This window comes from Chrysoperla carnea, chromosome 3 (assembly GCF_905475395.1).
Source record: "Chrysoperla carnea chromosome 3, inChrCarn1.1, whole genome shotgun sequence".
NCBI classification, from domain to species: domain Eukaryota; kingdom Metazoa; phylum Arthropoda; class Insecta; order Neuroptera; family Chrysopidae; genus Chrysoperla; species Chrysoperla carnea.
Window position 1 is genome coordinate 85508081 of NC_058339.1, and position 16355 is coordinate 85524435.

Below are 16355 nucleotides of genomic sequence, written 5' to 3' on the forward strand. Positions count from 1 at the left end.
TCAACGCTTAGAAAAATTCGAAAAAATCGTAAAAAATTATTTGTTTCGGAATTGGATAAAACTCAGTTTATAAGGTAATTTTGACCCAAAAAATTCAAAAATCAAGTTTCTTTGGCAATTGGCCGAGTAATTTTCGAAAAAAACGATATTTCGGATCGATTTCCGGTATTTTCTCGAGAATTATTCGCCCAATCGTTAAATATAACCGATTTTTGTATTTTTTGGGTCAAAATTACCTTATATACAGAGTTTTATCGAAATTGGAGACGATAAATTTGTATCGATTTTTTGCAATTTTTTCAAGGGGTACCTACCTCTTAGAAAAATTCGAAAAAATCGTAAAAAATTATTTGTTTCGGAATTTGATAAAACTCAGTTTATAAGGTAATTTTGACCCAAAAAATTCAAAAATCAAGTTTATTTGGCGATTGGCCGAGTAATTTTCGAAAAAAAACGATATTTCGGATCGATTTCCGGTATTTTCTCGAGAATTATTCGCCCAATCGTTAAATATAACCGATTTTTGTATTTTTTGGGTCAAAATTACCTTATATACAGAGTTTTATCGAAATTGGAGACGATAAATTTGTATCGATTTTTTGCAATTTTTTCAAGGGGTACCCCTTAGAAAAATTCGAAAAAATCGTAAAAAATTATTTGTTTCGGAATTTGATAAAACTCAGTTTATAAGGTAATTTTGACCCAAAAAATTCAAAAATCAAGTTTATTTGGCGATTGGCCGAGTAATTTTCGAAAAAAACGATATTTCGGATCGATTTCCGGTATTTTCTCGAGAATTATTCGCCCAATCGTTAAATATAACCGATTTTTGTATTTTTTGGGTCAAAATTACCTTATATACAGAGTTTTATCGAAATTGGAGACGATAAATTTGTATCGATTTTTTGCAATTTTTTCAAGGGGTACCTCTTAGAAAAATTCGAAAAAATCGTAAAAAATTATTTGTTTCGGAATTGGATAAAACTCAGTTTATAAGGTAATTTTGACCCAAAAAATTCAAAAATCAAGTTTCTTTGGCAATTGGCCGAGTAATTTTCGAAAAAAACGATATTTCGGATCGATTTCCGGTATTTTCTCGAGAATTATTCGCCCAATCGTTAAATATAACCGATTTTTGTATTTTTTGGGTCAAAATTACCTTATATACAGAGTTTTATCGAAATTGGAGACGATAAATTTGTATCGATTTTTTGCAATTTTTTCAAGGGGTTCCCCTTAGAAAAATTCGAAAAAATCGTAAAAAATTATTTGTTTCGGAATTTGATAAAACTCAGTTTATAAGGTAATTTTGACCCAAAAAATTCAAAAATCAAGTTTATTTGGCGATTGGCCGAGTAATTTTCGGAAAAAACGATATTTCGGATCGATTTCCGGTATTTTCTCGAGAATTATTCGCCCAATCGTTAAATATAACCGATTTTTGTATTTTTTGGGTCAAAATTACCTTATATACAGAGTTTTATCGAAATTGGAGACGATAAATTTGTATCGATTTTTTGCAATTTTTTCAAGGGGTACCCCTTAGAAAAATTCGAAAAAATCGTAAAAAATTATTTGTTTCGGAATTTGATGAAAATCAGTTTAGAAGGTAATTTTGACCCAAGAAATTCGAAAATCGAGTTTATTTGGCGATTGGCCGAGTAATGTTCGAAAAAAACGATATTTCGGATCAATTTTTCGATATTATCTCGAGAATTATTCGCCCAATCGTTAAATGAAACCGATTTTTGTATTTTTTGGGTCAAAATTACCTTATATACAGAATTTTATCGAAATTGGAGACGATAAATTTGTATCGATTTTTTGCAATTTTTTCAAGGAGTACTAAAACCCTAAAGATTTTAAAAACTATTTTTCATTATCATTTTTTACGTAAAAATTTCAAAAATTTATGGATAATTACTTTTTAAGTATTTTCAAATTTTATTAATTATTTTCTTTAATTGTTTCAGATGTCAAAATATTTGAAAAACTCAAATTTACTAAAAATTGAAGATTTAAAAATTTTGAATATAACGTAAGTATACAAATCTAAAATATATATTTTTTATAATTATTGAGAAAGTTATTTGGAATATTCTTATAGCAATGTAACAATTTTTATGGAAAAATTATTATTAAATTTTCATATCAATTGACACCTGTCACATATTACAAAAAATATCATGAAAAAGTCATTTCTGTAATATGTTATTTTATACAAGGAGAGTCAATATTCTGGTGATACCTTTCTAATAAATGTTGTTTTTAATTTATAAGTGGCAATTTTTAAATATTGATCTTAGAGAAAATCTGACATAATTGTGCTTAAAATGACCAAATAATAAATTAAAATAGGAATATTTCTGAAAATGTTGTGAAGTTTTTTCATGATATGCAAAAGTGAATACAAAGCTTTCTTTATAAAAATTCCTTTCTTAAATTCAACTATGTAGAAACTTATTTTTATTGAATTGTTACTAATTGCCACAATAATGCATTTGACAACTGGCCACTTTCGTCATGACGCCTGTTGCGGGTTAAAATTCTAACTATAATATAGTTGCTTGCTGTCAATGTATAGAATAATTTTTTTTTGGTATGTTCGTACTAATGGGACTATAGTTTAGCTACCGTAATATTAGGGAAAATTAAAAAAATCACTCCCAAAATAATTAGATAATAAAAAAACCATCTATAAACAATGATAAGAAGTTACCACAGATGGCAATGATTATTTTGTGATTCTGATCTTCGGTAAAAAATTAAAATTATTGTATAAATTTTTGAACTACGAAAAAGGTTATAACGCGTCGGTTCACTTACAAAATAAGAAAGGTGACACGAAAGTAAAAGTAAATGAAACACGAAGTCAAACAAAAAATATCGTATCTCATATAAAACATTGTATTGTTGTTTAATTTGCAACCTAAAGTAAGCCATATTTATTAACCAGTGGCGTAGCTCGCCTTGGAGGGGCCCTATATCAAAATTGGTTGGGGGCCCCCATTGAGCTGCGGGCCCCCTTCGGTATTAAAATAACTTATTTTACAATATGATCATAATTACATATAAATCTTTCCAAACTGTAATTTTACTATTGATTTCACTCTGCAATAAAATATCGATGGTATTTTCTTGTAACCAAATATTATAAGATAGGGATGCATTAATATGCTGCTGTGAGTTTACATGGTTAAATATACATTGTGTAAATTGTTAGTCTGGGGGCCTCTGTAGCTCGGGGGCCCCGTATCATTGATACGACTGATACGGCGGTAGTTACGCCCCTGTTATTCCACGTCTTTATGTCAGTTGTTAATTGAATGGAATTCGTTTCTTAATATATATTTGAAGTTGATATATATCTTGTTAAATAACATTTTATCAATTTTTATGTGTTTTTATTTGCATATTTTTCACAAAATTTTTCGTATTTTTTATATGTTAAAAGAAAGTCAAAGTGATGAAAAAAAAATTGGAAATATGAACAATCTCCTTTTATCAACCCTTTTAACGGTTGTAAACTTCCTATCAATTCAAATTTCAAAGAAATATCTTTTCAAAGTCATCGGAAATCATACATTATTGAATAAATATGATATGTAGGTATATTAATATAACATGCGATAAAAGGTAACCCGTATGACTTTGTTATGACAAAATATTTTATTTTAGAAAATGGGTACTTTTATCTTATGAAATGGGTACAGACACACATCACATTATCCTAGGTATTCTTCATTCTGAATTCGTTCATAGGTTTCAATTCAATAAAAGAAAAATATCAAGGATATGTATGACAAATGTATATAAAACTTTGTGATATATTATTATTAATTTTATATTGATTGAGGCATTTATTTTGAAATCTTAATAAAACATAGGTATCGGTTATAAAGAGCTCCATGAAAATTTGATTTGTTTGTCCACATTTGTCCATAAAAATTTTCATTTGTCCACCCTTTAATTCCAAGCTATGCAAATTCCAAGATGCAAATTTTCATAAAATGCAGATGTCATTAGTGTCAATGCAACTCCTGCATTACGAATTTTTTATTATTACTATCATAGCATCGCTCTGCACATAATGAAAGCAATAAGAAGAAGCAATAAGGGAAAATTGTTATCCTTAAGAAACATAACAAGAACACAACATATCTACAACATATATAGTTATGATAAAACAAAATACAAATGATGTATCATAAATATAAATCAAACAGTGTTATATCATTTTTGTTTTCAATTTAATGTTTTAGGTATTGAAAAATTTTCAGGAAGTCATATTTTATAGTTATCAAAGGATATATTTACAGTTTAGATGGCATTGTCATGATATAAATACATTGGTACTGAATGTCCAGGATTTTTGTTTTTAACACGCTTTTTTATCAGCTTCATACGTATGTTAGTATGTTAGTATGTAACGGAATCTTTGAAAATGATATTGACCTCTTTCAAAACGTCGGATTAATTCCAAATTTAACATACTTCTCAAGGACCGATGACAATACAATTATTTAATGAGTTTAATTGATTAACGATTTCCATTTCTGTAAATATAAAAATTTATTTGCGCTCCCACCATATTTGTACTGTATAAATAAATAATAGACCTTTTACATGAAAAATTTAAATGCTTTTTGTTAATTTTTAATGAAAATATAGGTCGAGTAGAACCTGTAACTCGAAAATTACGCATTTTTAACAATAAAAACACCATGAAAACAATCGATTATTTTACAATCGATTGACAAAGATTCTTTTCACTAAATTGCACTAAATTTGGAGAATCTTAAAAAATATTTTGAATATATTTGATAAGCATTGAAGAAAGCCGTATGATTTTCGATCCCCTCACAATTAGTTTCTATTCTTCTGTTACACGATGTAACACCATGTCATATGTAAGAATGTGTAATCATCGGAATGATGAGTTTTTAAGACAATTTATTTGTATATATTTTTTTGTCAAATATAAAATGCTGTAGTAAGTTGTAGGCATTTTTTTTTTGTAATATAAACATATTTTGTAATATTTTTTTCCCCGGTATCGATATAAAATGATTACATTCCACTGAATTTATTTTAAAACGTATGATCATCATAACATCTCTATTTGTAAATATATTTTTTTACATCATTCAAATATATTGACAAGTTTTAAACATATTTTTTTCAATCTTTATTTATTAAGACCTCTTACTTGGAAATTTACTTAAAATAATTTTAGTATTTTTTAAAATAAATAGCGTTAACAGTAAAAAATAATGTTCGCTTGTTTTTAAAATATTATTGTTGATTTATTGTGAAAAAATATTTTTATATGAAACATTTTTTTAAAATTTCTTTTGTCAAACTAGTTTCCAAATCAAATTTTTCCTTGTATGTTTAAAATCAAAGATGAGACTGAGTATCACTTTACAAAATGTAACAAAAAATATTTACTTGATCATAAATTCAATATTTCTTAAAAACTTGTCGAAAAATATAAATTTATTTTATACTTTTCGCCTAAAATCTATTAAAAATTTTATTATAATTTTATTACCGAGTTTTTTTTTTTTTTTTGTATCTGAAACACTTTTGTATCATTATATTTGAATTTAAAGCCTAATCAAGTAAAATTATGTTTCTAATCAAATTTTCCAAACTTAAAAAAATACTGAAATTTTTATATTTATTGTGGAGTGCATTTTTAAAAAGATTCTTCTAGGCTTCTCTTTTAGTGACATATTTCCTTATTTTAGGATCCATAATTTTGTTATACCTTGTATTCATCTTTCAAATTAATTTTTAAACCGTTTATAAAATGCACGTGGTTTTATTATTTCTTTGATCTGTTTACTACAATTTCTTACGAATAAGTATATCTAAGGATTGTTATAATATCCTTGAAGTATTTTTTTATTCGGAATGTTGTAAAGAATATTTTACCAGTGCGTACAATATAATTTAAGGAAAATTGAACCAATCTGAAGTGATTTTATAACTATCAGCGTCTGGTATTTATCTCGAAACTTGGTAAGACAACTTCGTGGCTTTTCTCTATGTGCCTGTACAGTTCTTAAAAACGAATAGCAAGTTATTACTTATCGCAAGTTATACTACATATGTTTATTTAATTTTTATAAAAAAATATCAAACTAAAAATTCGAATTCTAACTTTAGAAATTTAAAGTGCATATATTTTATGTATTCTCCAAGAAAAAGACTTTGTGCATGTTTAAAATTCATTACACAAAAAATTTACAGTATATAGAAATAGATACTTCGAACTGAATACAAATACTATAAAGAATGCTCTTTCATCGTTCTCAAAGATCAATTGATTTTTTTTCTAAACAAAATTTCTCTTTTCTATATTTATAGATCTGGTGGTGAAGTAACATTCCATTTCTTTGGTGGTAAAAAGGACAGTGGTCGTGTTCGTGATGCTATGAATCGTCTAGTTGAAAGAGGTCGCCTTGGGAATTTCACTTTAGCTTCTACACAACTTTCCACTAAACAAGAACCAACTTTATTGCTCGAGGTATTATATTTACAACTATTCTGTTTTATATATATGGGGTATTATATTGTGTATATATGTCGGTAATATAGATATCATCAATAAAATGCTATACACATTTGTTACAAAACACGTATTTTGTGCTTTGTTTGTTTAAAATTCATGTTTATATACTTTATGAACTGAGTAAAAACTGTTGTTCCAAAAACATTTTTTAGGATATAAAACAAAAAATAGTAAAGGCAGTACAATGCTCCGTTTCAATTTTATAAATAGTATACAACCGTAGGTACTTGTTTTCGATCTCAGGATACTTTGTTGTTTTCGGAGATATTTACAATGATATTTGCAATCAAATGATTTCTGCGCCAGGCCCCATGACAACGATTTTTAAAAGTAGTCTTACAAAGTGTACTTTTTTATTTGCAAAAGCTAATTCCGTTAGTTTGAAAATTAAGTTTTGTGTAACTAAACTTAAGTACTGATTTTTTGCAGGACTTTTTTAATTAATGAATCTCATACGAGAACTAAATATCGAAACAATTACTTTCCATTGCATTATATTCCGTAGTTTATGTTCTTTTTATATTTACTTTCATTACTCACTTGGAGTAAATTAATTTTCATTCGAATTCGAAACTCTCAATTATTTATTACAATCATAATGAAAGTCGTGAATTATGTCCATTATAATTTAATTTTTCATATATCATCAAATTGTTATGTTAATTGCAAATATAGTAAAGAAAAATGTGAATAAATTAAGGTAGTATTCTCGAATAAGTGTTTTTTATACCAATTGATGACTTTGTTCTACATCAAAAGTTTCTCGATGGAAAAAGTCAATTCCGAAAATCGAAGTTATGTGTTTTGTCATATGAATATGATATCATAATAAACTACCGATCGGATTTATATGTAAGTTTATATTCAGATGAAGTTTTAAAAAAACATAAATTTACGAGAATTGGGCAAATCTTTTTCCTAAGTTTCCCATATGACGATCGCGATTGCGTTAAGTAGAACTATGATATGAAGTTTGAATTGGGTTTCACAGGACTTGAAAAAATAGATGATTATTAAAAAATCAGGGTAATTTACAACAAAACTGTTCAAATGAGTGAATGAATTGTCTTTTTTAATGATCTGTAGTTCCATAAGCCACTGACGCTTTTCTATAAAAGTAAGCCCACTCTTTTAATGGTATGTTATTCCATAAGCCACTAACGTTTTTTTAAGATTTATAACCGTCACATTAAACGTTTGACACCATTACTGATTTTCTCAATACGACCTTCATTTTCAATGTAAACTTCCAATTATAAATCCATTTGATTTAGCTTATATATTATTTTCTAGTTTGCTTTTTGCGGTCCAAGTGAGATCTTCTTTACTTCTTCATCAAATTCCATGATTTATCCCTTATTTAAAGCTTATTGTGCTGGCTAATAATGAGAAAAAAAGAAAGTAAATTACTATTGATATTTTTTATTGCTTATCCCTGTTTTAAGCCAAGGCTATCGCACTAAGCTAAGTTATTGGCCTCGCCATAAGTTTTATTTAACTGTTTAGAATATGTTTTAGTATTGTGGGGATTTTTAGCATATATAAATACAGTAGAGTCTCATTAATCAGTACTTAATAAAGACCAGGAGTGTTCCGATTACTGGGATTGTTTGCAAAATTCTTTATAAAATAAAACGAACCATCCCAAAAATAGCATTGGAATGTGTGTACTTAAGACGGTTCTATACACATTGTTCAATAACGTGAAATCATTATTTGATTTGCGCAAAACTTTATAATTTTCTTAAGACTCCTCTTAAATATTCATTGGTAGCAAAAAATGTTTATAAAGAAAAGCAGTTTTCCAGATAAGAATGGTTAAACTAACAATTGAATTTCAAGCACTGCGATTATACGCTTTACTCTATCGATTTGAAATTTGGATATGTTATAGATACTCATATTCTATCTGCCCTGGTTCACAATTCTCATTGTTCACACTTAGGTACTTTTTCATATTCCACTATATCTGAATGTAAACAATGGAAGTTGGGAAAATAAACAGAATTTTCGAAAATTAAAAGTGCAGGTAGAATATGAGTACTTATAACATATTCAAATTTCCAATCGATAGAGTAAAGGGTATAATCGCAGTGCTTGAAATTCAAATGTAACTTTAACCATTCTTATCTGGAAAACCGCTTTTCTTTACAAATTTTTTTTTCGACCAATGAATATTTAAGAGGAGTCTTAAAATAATGATAAAGTTTCACGCCAATCCAATAATTATTTCACGCCATTGAAAAATGTGTATAAAACCGTCTTAAGCAAGACTGTAAACACAGCATTAAACACATGTTATTGTGACGCTATTGTGTTTTTAGAATCATAGCAATGGTTCATATTGGATATACAGACAAACAATATCTTTTTTAACTAATAGTAGAGAACGGTATGGAAATTGCAGACAGGCGAAAAAGGTTCCTATTACTACACGTTTTCAATAATCCAATGTTTTAATTATCGATACTCTACTGTATGTAGGAAAACTATCAACTTCAAAACTAATATTTAAACTTTGTATGTATTTACAGAAAGTTTCAATGAATCAAATACCACCAATACGACAAGGTGATGAGTTCAGTTTATCATGTGTTGCACAAGGCTCTTCATATATGACATTCAATTGGTTTAAAGATGGTATTTATGTGAATGTCAGTAAAGCAACGAGGTAAGTTTCATAATTTCATGATAGCAGTATTTTTAAGGTAGAATATTCTATATTTTTTACAGAATGAAATAATATTTTGAGTAGATGTTAAGAATAACCGTCCGTTTGAGGATAGCTAAATTCAAAAATTTTTGCCCATCCATTAAAAGAGATATTTGCTATCAAATTTTTTGCATGGGTTTTTGAGTGCCAAAGAAACGGCTCTTGCTCGTCTTGTAAAAAACATATACAAAAAACAGTATGTAACTGTTTGTGTATATTTTGTATATGTATACATACAATGTATAAGTCTTGTCTACAGTTACACGTCTGTGTTTTTAAGAACTTCACTATAACAGACATTAAACATTAAATTCATTTTCATAGATAAGTATTAATTTTTTGTTGCATTGAGTATACATACTGAGCGTACTAAAAATAAATACTTATCAATGAAAAATAATTTAAGGTTGGGACTAAACTATACCTTGATACACTTCATGTATGTCAAATATGGTGGAAGCAATGGCAAAATCAGATGCTTAAAAAAACAATGCATTGTCAATTCAAACTAAAACAAAATTTCAGCTCAATCAGTTGAAGATGCTTCAAAATTTAGTTGCAATATTCCAGCCGACCAATAGAACATTTCAAGTTAAATAGATTCCTTGATTGGCGTCAAACTTTATATATATTTTTTTAATCCGCTTAAATATACATTGGTGGAAAAAAATTTTAAAGAAAAACGGTTTTCCAGATAAGAATGGTTAAAGTTACAAATGCATTTCAAGCACTGCGATTATACCCTTCAAATCGATAGAGTAAAGAGTATAATCGCAGTGCTTGAAATTTAATTGTAACTTTAACCATTCTTATCTGGAAAACCACTTTTCTTTATAAATTGTTTTTCCACCAATCTATATATGTAAAAAGAGAGTGTTTGTTTGTATGTCCCCGATTTTCCCTAAAACTAACCATTGACCTTCAGTAGGGGATTATGTCATTGGGTAGCCCTTAGGCTCCCATTGTGAATAAGGGAGTTTGGTGGGGGTGCATTGTGAATAAGGGAGTTTGGTGGGGGTGGAATTAAAAATGATCTAGGAATTCATAGAAAATAGATTAAAAAAATAGTTCTAATAATTTTCAATAGATGGCGCCACTGTCAATAGTACAATTTTCACTAGATGGCGCTACTCGCGCAAATGTCTTTCGATTTTTCTCGAACATTCTGGAGTGTTCCATGGATTTCTATCGAATTTTCTAGAATTTTCTCGAACATTCTGGAATGTTCTATGGATTTCTATCGAATTTTCTAGAACTTTCTCGAATATTCTGGAATGTTCCATGGGTTTCTATCGATCTTTCCCTTACTTTTCCGTACACACAGAGAGTGTAGACATAATATTGGGATCGGCCAAAAAAATCTTACTGTTCCGTACACACAGAGAGAATTAAAAAAAAAAGTCTTTCATTTAACAATTTTGATATTTAAATGTGCAAAAACAACCCAGCGAAGCGGGTTTAACAGCTAGTGAATATTTAAAAAGAATGATAATGTTTCACGCCAGTCAAAGAATGTTTCACGCCAATCAAAAATTTATACATATATATTTTAAAATCGTAACAAAAAGAACAAACATAAAAAAAACTTAAAAACAATATTTTTTGTGTTATAATTCTAAATGTAAATAAAATGATAAATTAATATTTTCTGTTTACACGTCATTTCACTTGTTCACACTTTTTAAGTATAAAACTTTCGTGTGAGTTTTTCTGTTTGTTTATTTAAAAGCTTTTTTTACACAAATATATTCCAATAGTTAACACAAAAACAAACAAAATAAGAAACAAATATTTGTATAATAAGACATGGATGTTATTAATATTTTGTATAGGTGTACAAAATAAACTCATTTAAGCTCTTTGTTTTACGTCTAAATGAAAGGTGAAAAAAAAAAACAATTTGACAAATAATACGATTGTTCTAAAGCTATCTATGTATAAATAGGGTCTTATCGTTAGTCAAAAATAAATCATGAAATTTGAAAAATTTATGTAAAAATATACTTAAATATTCTGATTTTGAGTCATAAAAGCACATTATTCTTTTAAAATATTAAAATTAAAAATCGTAATTTTTAAACTGTATATCACGTGACCTAAAACGCGGGTAAGCCCTGCTGTGATGTCATAGCGGTATGGGTCATAGACCATCAATTAGTTCAGTGTAGACAGTTGGGTATAATATATCCATAGAAAATAAATATTTGTATTTATTATAATTAGTTGTCTATGAATATATCCGTCAAACTTATTTGTGTTATTTCGTATAATGATACCGATATTACGTCACCAAATTGGATACCCGCGGTTTTGACAGTTTAAAAAAGGTTTAAAATTTAATTTAAGTTTTTAGCAAGAAAGCGTGTGTATTTTTCCGAAATAAAATTTTAGTGGCTTTTGATTAGCAAAATCAACATTTTGAAGTACTTTTTCAAAAATAGTGGATTACCCTATTAAAAATAGAAGTACGTACTAATTTTGTGTAGCAGAAAATTTATTTTAAGTTTTTAACATGTAGGCGTGTTCCTTAATTTTTTTCTTTTGAAAAATAATTTTTATAACTCTTCGAAAATTTTCGTTATTTGGATATTTTCACCTGTTCCCGTTCTAGAATCGCAATTCTTAAAACGGAAATGACATTATCTGCCTTTCTACAAACAAGTTTCTGGTATGAAAATTATCCATATAATTTTTAATTTTTACGAGTATTTACTGAATCTTAATTGATAATAAAAATGATATGCTAAATTTTGCCCTGCGCCAACACATTTTTATCTCATAATATTTATCATATCTACTTTTAACATTATTTAAGGTATTTCTAACGAAACGAGGCAAGATAGGAATTATTGAACATTTTTGGTATAGAAAGTAACTTTGGAAACAAAACTAGACTTGAGTGAATAAACATATTAGGGATGCTTTTAGCTTAAATGGAGTGTAATTGTTCTGTGATCGTAGGCTGCTTATTATACCATGTACACAGATATACTGCGTCAATAAATTTGAGAGAACTAGTATTTTTTCTCTCTTTCTAAGATATCGCATTCTCACTCGCTCCGGTAGAAAATACCTTTGGGTTATAGATCTGCTCGTCTTGCGTGTTCCAGTGTATACAGAACAACGTTATGAAAACACACAAGACTCTAAGATTGTCGATCATAATTCTCATTCATACATCATTGATTTACAAAAACCTATAATGCCATCGGCACATGGTACAACAAGAACCAAAAAATTCAAAAATATTTTTGGCTTTTTGAACTCCCATCATACCTTTTAAAGCTATTTTGCGGCAAAGTTTTGCTTGAAACTATCAAATAAATTTTACCAACCTCACTTTCGCTTATAGTGTTGGTATTTTATCAATTTATTGTAAAATATCAAGAATGTCCAAAATGTACAAAATTTCAATTAACATCCATTATCAAAATAAAAATTACAAGACTTAAATTCTCTTTTTATTGTAGCAAAATTCAAGATCATAAATTATTATAATTATTTTAAACTCATAGATTTTTCATTCATGAAAATAGCAAACACCAAAGAAGAGATTAATAAATGTATATTTGAAACAGGAAATTGAATCTGTAAAGAATAAAGAGAAAGTTATCATAACACTTTATGTCACTTACAAAAATAATATGTTAGTGATGATTTTAGGAAATACATGATTTCTATGAAATAAAACACAAAGCAAATATTTAAAAATCATATTTATATGCCTAAACGATAATTTTCTCTACATACATCTACATTCTAGTAAATATTGAAAGAAAGTCCCCAACTATTAACATTCGGATTAATAAAATATTTTGTACTTAAAAATATTTTCCCAATTTTCTTATATTTCTACTTGCTTATACATCTACCTTTAATATTATACCTTAATCACCTTTAATACAAATCCATTATTACTAAGTATCCCCAAAAATTGATCCTAATTGCAACGACAAAATAAACATAAATAAATCCCGTTGTGTGCTACATAAAAAGAAATAAAAATTTTTTTTGTAATTTATTTTATTCTAGATATATATATATAAAAGCTCTTATATGGGATAATAAAACCAGTATTTTATTATATAAAATTCTTTACTACAACTTTACCATCCGAACGATGTTGTTTATGTTATTTTATATTATATAAATAGTGTTCATTATAAATCGGGTTAAAATGGCGTAAGCACCTTTGGATTCATATTCTGATTTTCGTAAACATATAACACATATTCTTAATTTAAATTGTAATTGAGTAACAGTAGGGAAGCCCAAGAGGCAATTTTTGTAGTAACTCGAGCGGGTCAGATTAAGATGTGGGGGGTTCCTTGGACCTTCCTTAGTACCTCCAACAAATATTAGCCCTAAAAAAGCAAGTTGCTTCGTTTTGGCGAATCTACCAAACTTCTCTCTACGACTTTTTCGAAAGTGCTGCATTTTCAAATGAGCATAATGACGTCATATTTAATGTTAATTAAAGAGAATTTAAAAAGGAGTTGAACCCAGACGCCTTGGATTCATGTCAAGCGCCTTAGCCAATTCGGCTATATAAGCTCTAGGCATAGAGTACATTTTTTCAACACATCAAATTTTTATTTTTGTTTATTAGTCATTATTGACTTATTTATAGACCGTGGGCAGAATGCTTTGTTAAATGAGTAATAAATACTTGAAACTTCGTGAGTGGATTCCTTTTGGCGAAATTATCCAACTGCTCTCTACGACTTTAAAATAATAATTTATTAGTTGAATCTAATAGCTTTAGACGGCTTTTCGAAAGTGCTGCGTTTTGAAATGAGTATTATATCGGCATATTTAAGCTATGGATCTGAAAACAGGGCATGCAATTTGACACAGAAAAATCTGTCAGACCAGATTTTATTTAAGTGTTATAATGGAAGAGCCAGGCCAAAAAATATTCGTTGAATTTAGTAAAGCTAATCATTTGAGGTGTGGTTAAAGTAGTTGTGTATACACACCTACTGCGGTCAGTAAAGCAAACGAAAAAACGGGGGACAGATATATACTATCGAAACGATTAAGTTTTACGTGATACTGAATGAATTTACCAAAGCTGAAAATTGTTATACAGATTTTATATTGTATATAAATAACATTATGATTGTCAGTCAGTTAGGTGTTAGAACAGGGCTGGTCAGTCAGCCCTTATTTATTAACAATAAATACATCAGGATTCATTTATGATTTTCATGGTATTTAAATGAATTTTCATCTTTAATAAATTCATTTAAACACCACGGAAATCATAAATGAATCTGATATATATATTGCTCATAAATAAAGGCCGACTGACCATCCCTGTTCTAACGTTTAATCATAACTGTTATGTATATGCAATATACAAGCTGGATAACAATTTTCAGCTTTAATAAAGTCATTTAAATACCACGGAAATCATAAATGAATCTGATGTATTTATTGTTCATAAATAAGGACTGACTGACTACCCTTGTTCTAACACCTAACTGACTGACAATCATAACTGTTATTTATATGTAATATACAATCTGTATGGCAATTTTCAGCTTTACTAAATTCATTTTAGCACCACGTAAAACTTAACCGCTTCGATAGCATATATCTAACCCCTGTTCTATCGTTCGCTTGAATGACCGCAGTATGTGTGTGTACATAACTACTATAACCAAACCTCAAATGATGACGAATTTTTTTTTTTGGTCTGGCTCTCTTAATCCATTATATGAAAATTATATTACCCTATTTTTTAAGAAAAAACTTGATTATGAATTCAATTGATAGTACCTATGCCATTTTTATCCATTCTATAAATAATAGATAACTTCTATATATTTATTTTTCACAGAGTGATGAAAACAAAAGTATTGTCTCCTGATTCAGATGATAGAACAGTAGCAATCTTATACATAAATAAAGCAATGGGATTAGACAATGGTGTGTATACGTGTCAAGTGGTCGATTGGGGCATTAAACAGTGCAAATCTTTACGAGTTGATGTATTATTACCACCACAAGTACAAATTATTCCTATGAGTATTACAATACAAAAGGTAGGTGTAGTATATATGTATCTTTATCAAACGTTCACGTAATTGTAAATAGTAAATTATTATGTAATTTTATATTATATACACTTTAATTTTATTTCTATTATACACTTGTTTTTTATTATTTTTATATAAAAAGAAACAGTTTAAAAAGATATTATTATAGATTTAATTATTATTATTATAGTAAAGGATGATCCAATTTTAATTTGATATGTTTGCAACTCTGTAAATTAGAATCATGTAAATACTTTTGCTTGTTTCAAAAGTCAAATGTTAGATTAACACATTCTATTTACCAAGCAAATTGTTCTTAGCTTGGTAATTCAAGAATACTTAATGGTCCTTCATGAAATATTCAGCATGATTAAGAAGTAATTATATTCCCCAACTTTGTAAGATCTTAAAAAAAGCAAGATACCGGATGTTCAAAAAACCAAAAACCCCCTTGAATTTTGAACCCCCAGAACAAAAACTTGGCCATGAAGGTCACTTCAAAATCAAGTTAATTTTTTTAAATGAGATTCATAAATGATTTAATGATTAAATGAATTCACTATAAAAGTATTAGAATAAAATTGCTGAATAGTTTACCTAACTTTGCATTGGAATACAAAAAAGACCTTAATATATTTAACAATCAGACATTCCAGACTTCATCGAACTTTTTTTCTGGAGCGCTACACGTTTTTTTTTTCAACCATTTCATGCAAAATTCTTTGAGAACCTTTATAATCAAGCACTGTAAGCGAAGGAGGTGAAGAAGATATACGATCTCATTTTAAAAAAAGTTAACCTTAAAGTGATCTTCATGGTTAAGGTTAAGGCCAAATCCAAGGCCACCATTAGATTGTACGAGTAAAATTCTACTTTTGCCTAGGTAATTTTTTTTCCAATCATTATTTTTATAAAGCTCAGGGGTTGGTCTCGAACTTTTTGAATATCCTGTGTGTAAAATTGCGCCTTTTCTTGAATAGTAAAAAGAAAAAGGAAATTCGAATAATATTTTGTAATA

The 16355-nt window shown here is 28.2% G+C and overlaps 1 protein-coding gene across 1 annotated transcript in view; it reads left to right on the top strand.

Moving 5' to 3' along the window:
* Positions 1 to 1985: 1985 nt before the first annotated feature.
* The window catches only part of LOC123295322, a gene marked incomplete at its 5' end in the record, with an annotated part of 33285 nt that continues 18915 nt past the window's right edge, over positions 1986 to 16355 (top strand). The window contains 4 exons of the mRNA XM_044876629.1: positions 1986 to 2038; positions 6376 to 6535; positions 9115 to 9251; positions 15139 to 15343. Coding sequence (XP_044732564.1) covers positions 1986 to 2038; positions 6376 to 6535; positions 9115 to 9251; positions 15139 to 15343 — 555 coding nt within the window. The remainder of the gene's footprint in view (positions 2039 to 6375; positions 6536 to 9114; positions 9252 to 15138; positions 15344 to 16355) is intronic.